We start from the raw sequence: 18,134 nt of genomic DNA on the forward strand, positions 1-18,134 counted from the left end.
GATTATGGGCACTGTCTCCTGTCCTGAACAGATGGTTACAGATAACATCTTTAGTCCTCAACGGGTGATTACGGATACCGTCTCCGGCCCTGAAAAGGTGATCTCAGATACCATCTCTAGTTCTGAACAGGTGATTACAGATACCATCTCTAGTCCTGAACTGTGATTACAGATACCATCTGTAGTCCTGAACGGGTGATTACAGATACCGTCTCCACTCCTGATCAGGTGATTATGGACTCCGTCTCCTGTCCTGCACAGGTGATTACAGGTACAATCTCTAGTCCTGAACAGGTGATTATGGATACTGTCTCTAGTGACAAACAGGTGATTATGGATACTGTCTCTAGTCCTGACCAGGTGATTACAGATACCGTTTCTAGGCCTGAATAGGTGATTATGGATACTGTCTCTTGTCCTGGACAGGTGATTACGAATACCGTTTCTAGTCCTGAGCAAGTGATTATGGACGCTGTCTTAACTCCTGAACAGGTGATTATGGACACTGTTTCCTGTCCTGAACAGGTGATTACGGATACCGTCTCTGGCCCTGAACAGGTGATTACAGATAGCATCTCTTGTCCTGAACAGGTGATTATGGACACCGTCTCCAGTCCTGAACAGGTGATTATGGATACTGTCATTAGTCCTGAACAGGTGATTACGGACACCGTATCCGGCCGTGAACATGTGATTACAGATACCATCTCTAGTCCCGAACAGTTGAGTATGGATACTGTCTCTTGACCTGAACAGGTGTTTATGAATACGATTTATAGTCCTGAGCAAGTGATTATAGATACCGTCTCTAGTCCTGAACAGGTGATCACGGATGCCGTTTGTATTCCTGAGCAAGTGATTACAGATACCGTCTCTACTACTGAACAGGTGATTACGGATACCATCTACGGCCCTGAACCGGTGATTACAGATACCATCTCTAGTACTGAACAAGTGATTACGGATCCTGTCACCGGCCCTGAAAGGTGATTACAGATACCATCTCTTGTCCTGAACAGGATATTAAGGATACCGTTTTTAGTTCTGAGCATGTGATTACAGATACCGTCTCCAGTCCGGAGCAGGTGATTATGGACACCGTCTCCAGTCCTGAACAGGTGATTACAGATACCATCTCTAGTCCTGAACAGGTGATCACAGATACCATCTCTAGTCCTGAACAGGTGATAATGGACACAGTCTCCAGTCCTAAACAGGTGGTTATGGATACCATCTCTAGTCCTGAACAGGTTATTATGGACACTGTCTCCAGCCCTGAACAGGTGATTACAGATACCATCTCTAGTCTTGAACAGGTGATTATGGATACTGTAACTTGTCCTGAACAAGTGATTAAGGATATCGTTTCTAGTCCTGAGCAAGTGATTACTACCCTCTCTAGTCCTGAACAGGAGATTACATGTAACGTCTCTAGTCCCGAACAGGTTATTATGGACACTGTCTCCAGTCCTGAACACCGTCTCCAGTCCTGAACAGGTGATTACGGATACCATCTCTAGTTCTGAACAGGTGATTACGGGCACTGTCTCCAGTCCTAAACAGGTGATTACACATACCGTTTCTAGTCCTGAATAGGTGATTACGGATACCCTCTCTTGTCCTGAGCAGGTGATTACAAATACCATCGCTAGTCCTGAACAGGTGATTACAGGTAACATCTCTAGTCCCGAACAAGTCTCCAGTCCGGAACAGGTGATTACGGATACCATATCTAGTTCTGAACAGGTGATTACGGACACTGTCTCCAGTCCTAAACAGGTGATTACACATACCGTTCCTAGTCCTGAATAGGTGATTACGGATACCCTCTCTAGTCCTGAGCAGGTGATTACAAATACCATCTCTAGTCCTCCACCGGTGATTATGGACACCGTTTCCAGCCCTGAACAGGTGATTACAGATACCATCTCTTGTCCTGAACACGTGATTACAGATACAGGTTCTAGTCCTGAACAGGTGATTATGGATACTGTCATTAGTCCTTAACAGGGTATTACGGACACCGTATACGGCCCTGAACAGGTGATTACAGATACCATCTCTAATCCCGAACAGTTGAGTATGGATACTGTCTCTTGACCTGAATAGGTGGTTACGAATACCATTTATAGTCCTGGGCAAGTGATTACAGATACCGTCTCCAGTCCTGAACAGGTGATCACGGATACCATCTACGGCCCTCAACAGGTGGTTAAAGATACCATCTCTAGTACTGAACAAGTGATTACGGATCGCGTCTCCGGCCCTGAAAAGGTGATTACAGATACCATCTCTTGTCCTGAACAGGTGATTACGGATACTGTTTCTAGTCCTGAGCAAGTGATTACAGATACTGTCTCCAGTCCTGAGCAGGTGATTATGGACACCGTCTCCAGTCCTGAACCTGAGATTACAGATACCGTCTCTAGTCCTGAACAGTTGATTATGGATACTGTGTCGAATGCTACGCAAGATCTTCCGATGGATCCCCACCGAGACCAGGAAGACGGTCACCCAGGCCCTCGTCACCAGCCGCCTGGACTACGGTAACTCCCTCTACGCCGGAACCACCGCCAAACTCCAGAAGAGACTCCAGCGGATTCAGGACACCTCAGCACGACTCATCCTGGACATCCCCCGCCGCAGCCACATCTCCGGACACCTGAGAGACCTGCACTGGCTCCCGGTCAACAAGAGAATCACCTTCCGGCTCCTCACCCACGCACACAAAGCCCTACACAACCAAGGACCAGGATACCTCAACAGCCGCCTCAACTTCTACGCTCCCACGCGCCAGCTTCGATCGACCAGCCACGCCCTTGCCGCCGTCCCCCGCATCCAAAGAGCCACCACAGGAGGAAGGTCCTTCTCCTACCTGGCCGCCAAGACTTGAAACTCCCTTCCGACCCACCTCCGCCTGACCCAGGACCACCTCGCCTTCAGGAAGCAGCTCAAGACCTGGCTGTTCGAGCAGTAGCGGACCCCCCCCCCCCCCCCCAGCGCCTTGAGACCCTCCGGGTGAGTAGTGCGCTATACAAATGCTCTGATTGATTGATTGATTGATTGATTGATTGATTGTGTCTTGTCCTGAACAGGTGATTATGGATACTGTTTCTAGTCCTGAGCAAGTGATTACAGATACCATCTCTAGTTCTGAACAGGTGATCACAGATGCCATCTCTAGTCCTGAACAGGGGATTATGGACACCATCTCCAGTCCTGAACAGGTGATTACAAATACCCTCTCTAGTCCTGAAGAGGTGATTATGGACACCGTCTCCAGTTCTGAACAAGTGATTACAGGTACTGTCTCTGGTCCTGAGCAGGTGAATACAGATACTGTTTCTAGTCCTGAACAGGTCATTATGGATACCATCTCCAGTCCTGAATAGGTGATTCTGGATTCTTTCTCTAGTCATGTACAGGTGATTACAGATACTGTCTCTTGTCCTGAACAGATGGTTACAGACACCATCTTTAGTCCTGAATAGGTGATTATGGATACCATCTCCGGCTCTGACAGGTAATTACAGATACCGTCTCCAGTCCTGAACAGTTGATTACGGGAGAAGTTCTGAGTCCTGAACTCTTCAGCTACAGCTAAGATTTCAGCGGTGCTAGTCTAATTAATACACTAAAGTCAAACTAACACTCCTACGCCTGGAATGCATTAGGCTATAACTCAAAAGACCAGATTCGAAACAATCTATAATGTTCTTGAGGGAGGTGTCACCCTAATTCAGGACATAATTTGCTTACCGATCTGCGGCGTCCCTCAAGGCTCCTCGCTCAGCCCAACCCTCTTTAACGTCTACATGAGTCCCCTCGGAGACATCGCACGCCAATACAACCTCAACATCATCTCCTACGCCGACGACACCCAGCTGATCCTCTCCCTCACCAACGACCCCGCCACTGCCAGAACCAACCTACATGGAGGGATGACAGACGTAGCCAAGTGGATGATGACCAGCCGTCTGAAACTGAACTCGGGCAAGACGGAAGTCCTCATCCTGGGATCTTCACCCTCCGCCTGGGACGACTCCTGGTGGCCCCCCGCCCTGGGCAGCGCACCCAAACCAACAGACAACGCACGCAACCTAGGCTTCATCCTGGACTCCTCCCTCTCCATGACCAGACAAGTCAACGCCGTCTCCTCGTCGTGCTTCAACATCCTGCGCATGCTACGTAAGATCTTCCGGTGGATCCCCACCGAGACCAGGAAGACGGTCACCCAGGCCCTCGTCACCAGCCGGCTGGACTACGGCAACTCCCTCTACGCCGGAACCACCGCCAAACTCCAGAAGAGACTCCAGCGGATCCAGAACGCCTCAGCACGACTCATCCTGGACATCCCCCGTCGCAGCCACATCTCCGGACACCTGAGAGATCTGCACTGGCTCCCGGTCAACAATAGAATCACCTTCCGTCTCCTCACCCACGCACACAAAGCCCTGCACAACCAAGGACCAGCATACCTCAACAGCCGCCTCAACTTCTACGCTCCCACACGCCATCTTCGATCGACCAGCCACGCCCTCACCGCTGTCCCCCGGATCCGAAGAGCCACCACAGGAGGAAGATCCTTCTCCTACCTGGCCGCCAAGACTTGGAACTCCCTCCCGACCCACCTCCGCCTGACCCAGGACCACCTCGCCTTCAGGAAGCAGCTCAAGACCTCGCTGTTCGAGCAGTAGCGGACCCCCCCTAGCGCCTTGAGACCCTCCGGGTGAGTAGTGCGCTATATAAATACTGTGATTGATTGATTGATTGATTGATTGGAATCAGACGGAGAGGTCAAGACAGCATCGTCCTGAGTGGTGGGAGGCAGCACAAATCGAACTATCTCACATACTAAACTGCTTAGTTGCTGCCTATATGTTCACCCAATATCCTGGTTTACTAAATTGCATTCCGTTTTTAAGTTTTTTGTAACTGTTGTTCCCTTTTTACATTCCACACTGCCCCCCCCCTGCCCCCTCCTGCCCCCCCCCCCCCCAGTGCTCTTCCTAAATTCCAACCTCCTGCTGAAAGTTCCCTTCTCCACTTTTGGCACAGAGTTAAGATATTGTTCTCATTTTGCTCCTAAAATCTGTTCTTTGTATCCCTTCATATGGGTAGTCGTTCCTGGTCAGTGGGCTTGGTCTCTGACAGGTCACAGGCATCCTTCCACTCCTCAATGCTAGGCAAGGGCAGTAATATTTATTTTTCCTTTGTCCTGAAGGAATGTTATGTTTTTCTGTTGTGTGAAAGATCAGTTGTTTAGCCAATAGTGGCAGAGATTTCTACCACAATACCTACTCATCCCAAAATATGCCAAGGAAGAACAGTGTCTGCAAGGGAACCTTCTCCCAGTGGTGTTCATCACTCTAATACATAGACTGGTTACAGGTGGCCAGGCTGTTTGTCACCCATGGGCGTGCATCATGGCTGAACTGTCAGCAGCTTTCAGATGTATACGCGAAAATAGACAATACTGATGTTTGCTGTCTAATCTGTGGCCTTTCTATTGACTGCACAAGGTGTGTACAATACAGGGTACGGTGGCTCAGAGGGCTTCACCGAACTGAGAGGCATACATGACTTATATGCCCTTCAGAGATATACTCTTCATAGTTGGAATGTTTCTCCTGCCTCAGGCGGTGCACTATGTCTTCTGAAAGAGCTGACCACCTGTCCCATCAGCAGGTAGGATATAGTAGAGGAGGGTCAACCGCAGCCTTCTCCTGACTTCAAATAGAGCCCTATGGGAAGCACGAGGACCACTGCACACCAGCCACCACTGTCATTGTGTAGGGTAAGGGAAGGAATAAAAGTCCCATATTTTATTAATGTTTTAATTAGGCATGTGGAAACTGAGCTGGCTTCATGTTCTTAGACTGCAAACAAAAGAGGAAGCCTGAACTCAACTATTGACATCCAATAACAAACATTTGCAATACAATAGGTCTCACATTTGTTAAAGTTAGAGCTGTTGGAGTTGAAAATGACAATGTTTTTACTTTTGTTTTGTTATTTGCAGTGGAGTGATCATATTTTGTATAGCGCTATTGCCATTGGTACGACCTTGCCACACTGGAGAAAGAATCAATGGGAAATAGGTTATATAGGAGAGAGATAAGAGTAATATGCTGCCTGAAAAAAAAGTAACAAAATCCTGGAAAAAGCAAATACTTATATGGACTGCAAGATAAAATAAAGCATGTGAAATGTAAGCAGGAACAACATGGTTACTGTGGGGCTCGCAATATGCTGTAATGTGGAAAGGCACTTGGAGATGTAGCTCTGTGCTGCAACTAAAATATAATACAAAACGACTCCACACAGGTTTATAAAAAATAGCTGTTTGTATTAGGATCAACATAAGACCAAAATGATAAAAATATAGTGTATGCTTTTCAACCTATAAAGTTTTCAAGTATGCATATAAAATGACAGTGCTGACAGAAATAAGGTTGCTTCTCTTTGGGTAATTACAGTAGTATTCCATGGAGAGTGCTGGCAGAGCACTCATGATTAATGCTTGTTGCAAAAGGTATGTGCCTCGTGCGGAGCAGGCTCCCAGGTACCTCCAAACCAAGAATTAGGCACAGGTCTCTCGGGCCCAGGTGCACAAGTTATTGGGCTGCCATGCGGCCCTGGGTGGACACAGTACTTCTCGGTGCAGGAGCAGTCCTCATGACACTCGGGGCCCACATGTGGGGAGAGCGGTGCTGCATGGGGCCGTGGAGGGCAGGTCTCGGGCAGTCGCAGCAGGTTCAGCAAAGTTCCACTGATCTCCTCTGATCTCCACTGTGGCACATAGCATGGCTCTGGCAGATGCGCCACTTCCAGGGAAGCTTGGTTGTTATGGCAATGCAGGACTGCACTGGAAAGGCTTCCCTCGAATCGTTAGCGCCGGCTCGGGGCCAAGGCAGTACTTTTATTCAGTGATTGCTGCTGAACTGAATACTTGCAGCACATAGAAAGCGCTGTACGCCAGTGAAGTGTGGCGCTTGTCTGTTTATAGTGAAGTCCTTCCTGAGGCAGAGTATAGCACTGGGAGTGGCTCCTGCAGCAGAATAATAAAAAGTCAGGGAGAGAAGTCTTTGATGGACCTGATGGATTTGACAGAGGAAGCAGGCAGCAGGTCAGCACAGCAAGGTAGGCAGCACAGTGGCAGTCCCTCCTGCAGCTCAACAAGCAGCAGGCCAACATATAAGAGCAGTTTGCCAAGTAGCAGTCCCTCCTGGCAGCATAGCAGTCCTTCTGGCAATATGCATATGTAGCGCCAGCAAAGTCTGGATGCATGTTCAAAAGTGTCTGATTTGATGGGGTCAAAGACCAGAGCTCTCTAAAGTGCACAAAGATCCCTTCCAACCCAGTCCTTTCTGCCAGGCTTTCAGTGGGGGGTAATCAGTCCTTTGTGTGAGTTTAGGCCACTACCTTTTGAAGTGTACATGTGAGCCCCTTCCACCAGTCTGCCCAAGAAGGGCCATCAGAATGCAAACGTATGTAGATGAGCACTCAGCCACACCTAGCCGCCCTGTGTTTATGGCTGTCTGGAGGGAATGCAAAAAGGGGAACTGTCACCCAGCCCAGACATGTATTGGAGATAGGCTGCAAAGCACACAGAGTTGTAAGCACACAGAAATGTCCACATTCTAAACGCACAGCATGGTTTACGCGAACGTTAAAGCCGGTACGGATTGTTAACAGTCCACTCTTTTCAAGCACCTCACTACAGTTCTTTAAAGCCCATGTTCTTTATTAAGCTCGATTTATATTTTGATTTTCACAAACTTGTCAGGCATTGCTCTAGCGATCACTCTTTTGCGTGCACTTTCCTTCTGACGCGGTTGCACCGATTCATTTCACCTTCTTATTTCGTCACGCATCACTCACACTTCGGGTTATATTGTGTTATATAATCCATCATCACACTTTTTCCTCAATATGTGGTGACATTCATTCAGAATTCTTTGTATATTATCATGAAACCAGGTAATATTGGTGGTGGGCGATGTCTCCAAATTTTTTGGAGGTATTCTATTGATATTCTCTGCTGCTTAAATTTGTAAATACTTCCCCTGATGAAGGGCGACCTGCCTGACATGCATCGGGAGATATGTAGAAATTTGGACATATGGATTTGATGATAGCCAATTGATTTCATTTGGATATGAAACATTCAAGTTTTATGTATACACTAATCTACGAATGAACATTTGATCAACTTCTATCTTTCTTAAAACTTAAGTGAAACTTTTTGCAACCTGTGGCCTGCCGGCTTTCGGCTGTGCCCAAGGGGATGTCGCTGAGTTAAGCGACATTATTCTTGTACACTTTCTAAAAGTGCCATTTCTAAAACAGTAACGTGAAATTCAACTTCACCAGTAAGGAGGATTTATCATTGTCTTACTAAAAATACTAAACATGAAAAAGCTAGCCTTTTCTGGTCAAGAATTACCTCTTAAAGTGTATAAGGGAATTTCCAATGTTAACCTATGAGAGGAATAGGCCTCAAAGTAGTGAAAAACAAAATAGGCCATTTGTCACTACCAGGACATGCAAAACATAAAAGTACATGCCCTACCCTTTACTTACACAGCACCTTGTCTATTGGGCTGCTCAGGGCCTACTTTAGGGGTAACCTATGTGTTATAAAAGGGGTGTTTACGGCTTGGCAAGTAGTTTTCAAATGCCAAGTCAAAGTGGCAGTAAACTGCACACACAGGCCATGCAGTGACAGGCCTGAGACATGGTCAGGGGCTACAAGCAGTGCTGCGGGCCCATTAGTATCATTTAGTTTACAAACCTTGTGCACATGTAGTACACTTTACTAGGGACTTATATGTAAATTAAATATGACAATTCGGTATGAGCTAATGTTACCATGTTTTAGGGGGAGAGCCTCGCACTCATTAGCACTGGTGGTTAGAAGGAATATATGACGTTACAAGGCACACATTTACAATGCATGCCTTTATAACGCAGTTTTTACATCGTAACATCCTTTACAACGCATTTTTACATAGCATGCCATTACATTGCATTTTCAGAAACTACTTGTGGAACACATTCCAACACATCGCATTATACCTTTACATCTCATACCATTACAATGCATACCAATACATTGCATTTAAGGTAAGTGTTGGATAGTATAAGGGTAATAATTACTATTCTACATCAGTGAGTGCAACAAAAGGGTAAGTGTTGAATAGTGTAGGGGTAAAAATTACTATTCTGACTCCTGAGAGTGCAACAGTAGGGTAAGTGTTGGATAGTGTAGGGGTAAAAAGTACTATTCTAACTCCAGTGAGTGCAACAGTAGGGTAAGTGTTGGATAGTATAAGGGTACTATGCGTTGTAATGGTATGCGTTGTAATGACTTGCAATGTAATGCCTGCGTTGTAGTGACATGCATTGTAGTGACATGCGTTGTAGTGACATGCAATGTAATGGCTGCGTTGTAATGACATGTGATGTAAAGGATGTTGCGATGTAATGACTGTGTTGTAAAGGTTGTTTCCCGTTAGCAGTGGTAGATTGCACAGAGTCCTAAAGCCAACAAAAAAGAGGTCAGAAAAATTAGAGTAGGAAGTCAAAAAGTATGGGGTGTCCCTTCAAAGAGGGCCATTTTCCAACAAAAGTCACACAGGCCTTAAGGTGTGATGGTAGCTGATGGAAAACGGATAATGGGTGTGGGTCCTCAGGGAGTCAAACATCTCCTTGACCAGAAGAGAGGCAAAAGATGCCCAGGGTGGACTCCGGCCCAGATAATGAAATAGATAGGCTATCAGAGATTCTTTTACCCTTGATGACTTTGTGTTCTGTGTGTAATTCAGACACCTTTTGGAGTTTTGGCAGAATGAATCATCCCACAAAGGATCCCATTTCATGATGTGTTCATACTGCTCATGGATACTGCTCTGTAATAAGCATTTTTGTTCTCCATGAGGTCTGTTGCAGTGAAAGATGAGTCTCTTTGCTGTCCAAAGACGAATTTGAGGTGCTTTACTGATTGCTTCTTCCAAACCAATTGAGCAGAGTACACACACACATGTGGGAGCTCCCTCTTCTTTACCATGCAAATTGCATCCTTCTTGTCCTGCTTGGGCCTAAGGAGAACTAGGCTAATCCGTGTGGTCAGCATCTCCATTGAGTGCAACAGGGATGACCTAGAGCTACATAAGGATCTGCCTTATTCATGCTATGTGTTTTTTTCTTGCAGAGGCCGAGGTTCCTATAATGGTGTGCTTGGAATGGCGTACGTTGGCACTGTCTGCTCACCAACTATTGGAAGCTCCATAAGCGCCGTAAGACCCTCATTGTAGATATATTTAGACTGTCAAACATAATGTTTATTCCATAGCCACTGCCAACCGGAACCAAAACGATCATAAATCATTCACCTATTGCTGAAATAACTACTAATATTGTGCCCAGACTCCCTAGTTCCCACACTAACCATTCCCAACCTCCCTACAAATGCCCCCTGTATATTTTTCTGCTCTTTTCTCTGCATCTGCACTGCCCATTCCTGACTTCCTCCAGTCCCAGCTCTTCAGACTGTCTCCTGACCTCGCCCGAGGGCCCCTTATGCTATCAACAAGGGTACCATTGTACAGTGCTCCCTTCGATTGTACTTCATATTCCTCCTCACTGTATTGAGAGTCCAATTACATTCCACTGAGGTCACAACTCCTTGACCTGGGGGCCATCTGACAGTAAAGTGGGTGACTTGAAATTGTATTTGGAACCTCTGACGTTACTGAGACTTCTCAGGCAATATACTGCAAATCCCATAACCCTTTACTCGTTATTCTGACATGATAATGAAGGTTTGCTTAAAATGTACTGCTGCTATGCTGGCATTGTACTAGCCATTTTATTACCCTAGATTCTTCATTGAAATGCTATTCTCTTGAATTTGCATTTGTAATGCAGTGGGTTGTGCATAACTATCTATTTTGTTGGGTGACAGCAGGGGACAGATCATGGTTGTACTACAAGAGACACATTCACATTTTTTTCACCACTCACAATCATTGCTAGGAATTACCACACACCAGCCCAGAGCTCCACTTTCTCCACAACTCAAAACACTGCTCATTCACTTAAAGCACCACTCATCCACAGCCATGACAATTACACTCACCCATATATGGAACAATCGTCAAAATCACTCTTAGCACTACTCAACAACATTCACTCACAACACCACTCCTCACAGAAACTCATACTGCCACTCTGCCACTCAAACTTTCATACCTTTTTAAGGCGAGCCTCAGGCATTGCTTTAGCAGTGCTTGTTTGGCGAGATTATACTAAGGCTTTCAAAAGTCTACCCAAACTGCGGATTAGGTACAGTTCATGTGAGCCAGGCGCATGCACATCACCAGCCACATCGCACACCATTTATCTGAGCCTCGGCATCAGACTTCAAAGGAATCCGCTCCCTCACTCCCCCGCCCCCCCATCAGACTTCAAAGGAATCCTCTCCCCGCCTGCCTTCACTACGAGCAGTCTCCTCAAACAGCAGCATACAGATCCGAGCCCCCGCAACCATTTATTGCATCGAAGATTCTCTTGGCCGTGGGCATTTCTATTCAAAGCAATCAAACCATTTATGTTCCCAAGTATTGTAACTTTTTTCCATCTGCACCCTGTTTTTCTACAAAGTACCATGTGTGCACGTTCGTTAATTATTTTATTTAGTTTTTTATTTTAAGTTTGCTCAGCGAAATGACTACTTGCTGACTTCAAAGGACGCCGCTTCCCCGCCCCACCACGCAATGTTGAGAGCTTGTTTTTCATGTTAGTGCCTCACACCCTGATGCCAGTTTGTTTGCCTTTCCTCCTGTGAGCTGGCTCGTTTTCTCTGGTGCTAGCGCTGCCTGGAGGCAGATCCGAGCCCTGGCTAGCCATGGGAACAGGGAGCTGATGCAGCCGTTGAGGCATCTCTCCCCGCCTTCCTTCTCTACGAGCAGTCTCCTCAAAAAGCAGCATACAGATCCGCGCCCCCGCAACCATTTATTGCATCGAAGGCGGTGATATAGGGTAAACAGGTTTCAATATTACCAACGCATACAGTAGGGATCTCCTATAGGTCGATCAGGAGTCACCAGTAGCTCTCTGGCAAAGTCGTGCTGCTCATTCCCAAATCGGCGGCTTAAGAGAAGACAATCCAAATGCAAGGGGTGAACTGTGTTTCTTTAGATTCCACCCTGCCCTTCCATGCATGCTCACCTTGAAAAGGCTTGCATGTATTTTCCGCAGGAAACAAAATACTGGTACCACGCAAGACAGCTCTCCAACAAATGTCCATCCGGTCCCCCCACCACTAGTGGTGATTCCGCAAACTACATGCCTCTGCACTGGAAGAGTGGACTTGGTTGTCATAAAAACCTAACTTTTTGTTTCTTTCGTGAACCACCAGAACATTTCTCTCTTCCAATGTACTTCAAAGCAAAATATGGGCAGCTGAGCAATCACAGTTTACAGCTGAACTATCTGAAACTGACTGTAGACCTGCTCTCCATCGCTACATCTTCTAATATTTCTCTCCTCTCTCCCTATTCGACCTCTTTCTCTCTTTTCCTCAGTTTTTAATGTCTATTGATCCTTTCTCACCTCTCTCATTATCTCCTTTTCTCTCCCACTATCTTCACTTCTGTGTTTTTCTGCTGTCAACCCTCATTTCTTCCTTCCACTTTATTCCCTCCTGTCTATCGTTCTCTATCTATGTATATCCCATTCACCAGCCTCACCTCTGCTATTTTCTTTTCTCTTTCTCCTACACCTGTTTCTCTACCCACTCTACCCCCAGAATGTTCCCACTTTATTTTATTTTCTAATCTCCTCTTTTGTCTAATCGCCCAAAACCTTTTCACCTGCCTTTCTCCCTGTTTCAACCCTGCATTTGCCTCTCTGTCCGCCTTTAACAATTTATTTTCTCTTTGACTTTCTAAATGTAATGGTCTCTATCTCTGTGCCTCTCTCCAGACTGCCAACCCCTTGTTCTTTCTGTGTCTCACTCCCCGCAGTCACTAACAGCCCCGGCTTATCGTTGCCCAAACTGTTTGCTCTCGAGTATCCATTTCCAACCTTGCATCCAGCAACAGGCTGTACTAGAGTGAAGTTTTAAAAATCACGCAGCAATTTGTTTAAACAATCCTTGCTGTGTTTATCCCGGTCACATTCGGTACTTTTAACTGGCCTGTCCGGCTTCACGGCGGTCCCCCCAAACAGCCCTTTCTTGCATTGGCTCAGGGGAGTTTGCATACACACGTTGCTTAATCAGCTATAGAGTGCACGTGACCTCTGGTGGGGCCTGCCTGCACTCTCTGCCTCCATCACAAGGGTAGATGGTCTGCCTCTCTATTTGTGTGACATTGTTTGCCTTCTCATTGGACACAGTGCAGCACATTATTACGTTTCTCCCAGTGGTATTTCTAGCAGCGACCTCCAAAGTGTTCACTTTCCCATGCACACAGCACTCTGGTGCCAAAAATTACTTAAAAGACTTTGGCGGCAGTTAGACTCCCACGTTTAATCAATCAAATCAATCAGGATTTATAAAGTGCACATGCCCTTGCCTGGTGTTGCTGCAGTTTGAAACATCTTGTCATGGAGGTCTCTTTATTTATCTTTATTCAAAACTTTTCTGACATCCATGCCTCTTCAGTGGATAGATTGTGATTTTAGATTCGAAGTTTGGCTGTCGCTTGGATGCAAGTTACATAAAACAATTTACATGGAAGTATAGTTCTCTCTTTATTATGCTCTGGCAAGTTTAATGTGTGGGTTCATGTAACTATTATTGAAGCATTCTGCTTGTGAAGCTGCTGGTTGTCAGACCTAAGTTGTGGGCTATGCTTCATGATGTGTTACAGCAACTGTGTGATGTTTATTCCATGCCAGAGCCCCTTCAACCAAAACTTGAAATAAGAGCCAATTCAAATGCTTGTAAAGAATACATTTCTTTCTGGCGGTCTCTTAACGTCATTACTGGAACCACATACATCCACTCCATAATACATGGGTAAACTACATTGTCTGGCTCTGCTTCCTGCTTGTTTATCTCCAAGTCTCTCTTTCCTTCTCTTTCTTTTCAGTATGATTCCACTGACAACACTTATGCACTAGTCCTACCAGAGCACAATTGCCGTTTTATTTTTTCTTTCTTTTCAGTGTGATTCCACTGACAACAGTTGTGCACTAGTCCTACCAGAGCACAATTGCCGTTTTATTTTTTCTTTCTTTTCAGTGTGATTCCACTGACAACAGTTGTGCACTAGTCCTACCAGACCACAATTGCCGTTTTATTTTGTCTTTCTTTTCAGTGTGATTCTACTGACAACAGTTGTGCACTAGTCCTACCAGACCACAATTGCCGTTTTATTTTTTCTTTCTTTTCAGTGTGATTCCACTGACAACAGTTGTGCACTAGTCCTACCAGACCACAATTGCCGTTTTATTTTTTCTTTCTTCTCAGTGTGATTCCACTGACAGCACATCTACCATTCTGCGTTCCTGGCAATGGGTCAATGTGCTAGTTATACAGTACTTGTGTGTTCGTACCCACGCACTCCCCCCCCACACACACCCCACACGCACACAACCCCCCACACACACAGACACACCCCCACCACCACACACCCCCACACACAAAACCCCCCACACACAACCCCCCCCCACACACACACCCACACACACACACCCCACACACACACACCCCACACACACACACCCACACACACCCACCCCCCTACCCCCACACACAACCCCCCCACACACACACCCACATACACACCCCACACACACCCCACACATACACACAACCCCCCACACACACAACCCCACACACACAACCCCCCCCACACACACAATCTATCTATCTATGGCCCTCACTCTATCTATCTATCGCCCTCACTCTATCTATTACCCTCACTCTATCTATCTATCTATGTATCTATCTATCTATCTATCTATCTATCTATCGATCTATCTATCTATCTATCTATCTATCTATCTATCTATCTTTCACCCTCACTCTATCTATCTGTCGCCCTCACTCCATCTATCACCCTCACTCTATCTATCTATTGCCCTCACTCTATCTATCGCCCTCACTCTATCAATTTATCTATTGTTCGCCCTCACTCTATCAATCTATCTATCTATTGCCCTCACTCTATCTATCGCCCTCACTCTATCTATCTATCACCCTCACTCTATCTGTCCATCTATCTATAACCCTCACTCTATCTATCTATCACCCTCACTCTATCTATCGCCCTGACTCTATCTATCGCCCTCACTCTATCTATCTATCTATCTATCTATCTATCTATCTATCTATCTATCTATCTATCTATCTATCTATCTATCGCCCTCACTCTATCTATCTATCTATCTATCGCCTTCACTCTATCTATCTATCGCCCTCACTCTATCTGTCCATCTATCTATCACCCTCACTCTATCTATCTATCACCCTCACTCTATCTACCGCCCTTACTCTATCTATCTATCGCCTTCACTCTATCTGTCCATCTACCTATCGCCCTCACTCTATCTGTCTATCTATCGCACTCACTCTATCTATCGCCCTGAATCTATCGCCCTCACTCTATCTATCTATCTATCGCCCTCACTCTAGCTATCTATCGCCCTCACTCTATCGCCCTCACTATATCTATCTATCTATCTATCTATCTATCTATCTATCTATCTATCTATCTATCTATCTATCTATCGCCCTCACTCTATCCCCCGTACTCTATCTATCTATCGCCCCTCACTCTATCGCCCTCACTCTATCAATCTATCTATCTATCGCCCTCACTCTATCAATCTATCTATCTATCGCCCTCACTCTATCAATCTATCTATCGCCCTCACTCTATCTCTCTATCACCCTCTCTCTCTCTATCTATCGCCCTCACTCTATCTATCGCCCTCACTCTATCTATCTATCTATCTTTCTATCTATCTATCTATCTATCTATCTATCTATCTATCTATCTATCTATCTATCTATCTATCTATCTATCTATCTATCTATCTATCTATCTATCTATCTATCTATCTATCGCCCTCACTCTATCTATCTATCTATCGCCTTCACTCTATCTATCTATCGCCCTCACTCTATCTGTCCATCTATCTATCACCCTCACTCTATCTATCTATCACCCTCACTCTATCTACCGCCCTTACTCTATCTATCTATCGCCTTCACTCTATCTGTCCATCTACCTATCGCCCTCACTCTATCTGTCTATCTATCACCCTCACTCTATCTATCGCCCTGACTCTATCTATCGCCCTCACTCTATCTATCTATCTATCTATCGCCCTCACTCTATCTATCTATCTATCACCTTCACTCTATCTATCTATCGCCCTCACTCTATCTGTCCATCTATCTATCACCCTCTCTCTATCTATCTATCACCCTCACTCTATCTACCGCCCTTACTCTATCTATCTATCGCCTTCACTCTATCTGTCCATCTACCTATCGCCCTCACTCTATCTGTCTATCTATCGCACTCACTCTATCTATCGCCCTGACTCTATCTATCGCCCTCACTCTATCTATCTATCTATCTATCTATCTATTTATCTATCTATCTATCTATCTATCTATCTATCTATCTATCTATCTATCGCCCTCACTCTATCCCCCGTACTCTATCTATCTATCGCCCCTCACTCTATCGCCCTCACTCTATCTATCGCCCTCACTCTATCAATCTATCTATCTATCGCCCTCACTCTATCAATCTATCTATCTATCGCCCTCACTCTATCAATCTATCTATCGCCCTCACTCTATCTATCTATCACCCTCTCTCTCTCTATCTATCGCCCTCACTCTATCTATCGCCCTCACTCTATCTATCTATCTATCTCTCTATCTATCTATCTATCTATCTATCGCCCTCACAATATCTATCTATCGCCTTCACTCTATCTATCTATCGCCCTCACTCTATCTGTCGATCTATCTATCACCCTCACTCTATCTATCTATCACCCTCACTCTATCTACCGCCCTTACTCTATCTATCTTTCGCCTTCACTCTATCTGTCCATCTACCTATCGCCCTCACTCTATCTGTCTATCTATCACCCTCACTCTATCTATCGCCCTGACTCTATCTATCGCCCTCACTCTATCTATCTATCTATCTATCTATCTATCTATCTATCTATCTATCTATCTATCTATCGGCCTCACTCTATCTATCTATCTATCGCCTTCACTCTATCTATCTATCGCCCTCACTCTATCTGTCCATCTATCTATCACCCTCACTCTATCTATCTATCACCCTCACTCTATCTACCGCCCTTACTCTATCTATCGCCCTCACTCTATCTATCTATCTATCTATCTATCTATCTATCTATCTATCTATCTATCTATCTATCTATCGATCGCCCTCACTCTATCCCCCGTACTCTATCTATCTATCGCCCCTCACTCTATCGCCCTCACGCTATCTATCGCCCTCACTCTATCAATCTATCTATCTATCGCCCTCACTCTATCAATCTATCTATCTATCGCCCTCACTCTATCAATCTATCTATCGCCCTCACTCTATCTATCTATCACCCTCTCTCTCTATCTATCGCCCTCACTATATCTATCGCCCTCACTCTATCTATCTATCTATCTATCTATCTATCTATCTATCTATCTATCTATCTATCTATCTATCTATCTATCTCTCTATCTATCTATCGCCCTCACTCTATCTATCGCCTTCACTCTATCTATCTATTGCCCTCACTCTATCTGTCCATCTATCTATCACCCTCACTCTATCTATCTATCACCCTCACTCTATCTACCGCCCTTACTCTATCTATCTATCGCCTTCACTCTATCTGTCCATCTACCTATCGCCCTCACTCTATCTGTCTATCTATCGCACTCACTCTATCTATCACCCTGACTCTATCTATCGCCCTCACTCTATCTATCTATCTATCTATCTATCTATCTATCTATCTATCGCCCTCACTCTAGCTATCTATCGCCCTCACTCTATCCCCCGTACTCTATCTATCTATCGCCCCTCACTCTATCGCCCTCACTCTATCTATCGCCCTCACTCTATCAATCTATC

At 45.4% G+C, this 18,134-nt stretch overlaps 1 protein-coding gene across 1 annotated transcript in view; it reads left to right on the top strand.

Moving 5' to 3' along the window:
- LOC144755252 (disintegrin and metalloproteinase domain-containing protein 9-like) overlaps positions 1-18,134 on the top strand; it is a 929,123-nt gene that overhangs the window by 412,567 nt on the left and 498,422 nt on the right. Inside the window, exon 10 of the mRNA XM_078643994.1 lies at positions 10,217-10,301. Within this exon, the coding sequence (XP_078500120.1) occupies positions 10,217-10,301 (85 nt within the window). The remainder of the gene's footprint in view (positions 1-10,216; positions 10,302-18,134) is intronic.

The sequence above is a fragment of the Lissotriton helveticus genome, chromosome 5_1 (genome assembly GCF_964261635.1).
Source record: "Lissotriton helveticus chromosome 5_1, aLisHel1.1, whole genome shotgun sequence".
Lineage (NCBI taxonomy): Eukaryota > Metazoa > Chordata > Amphibia > Caudata > Salamandridae > Lissotriton > Lissotriton helveticus.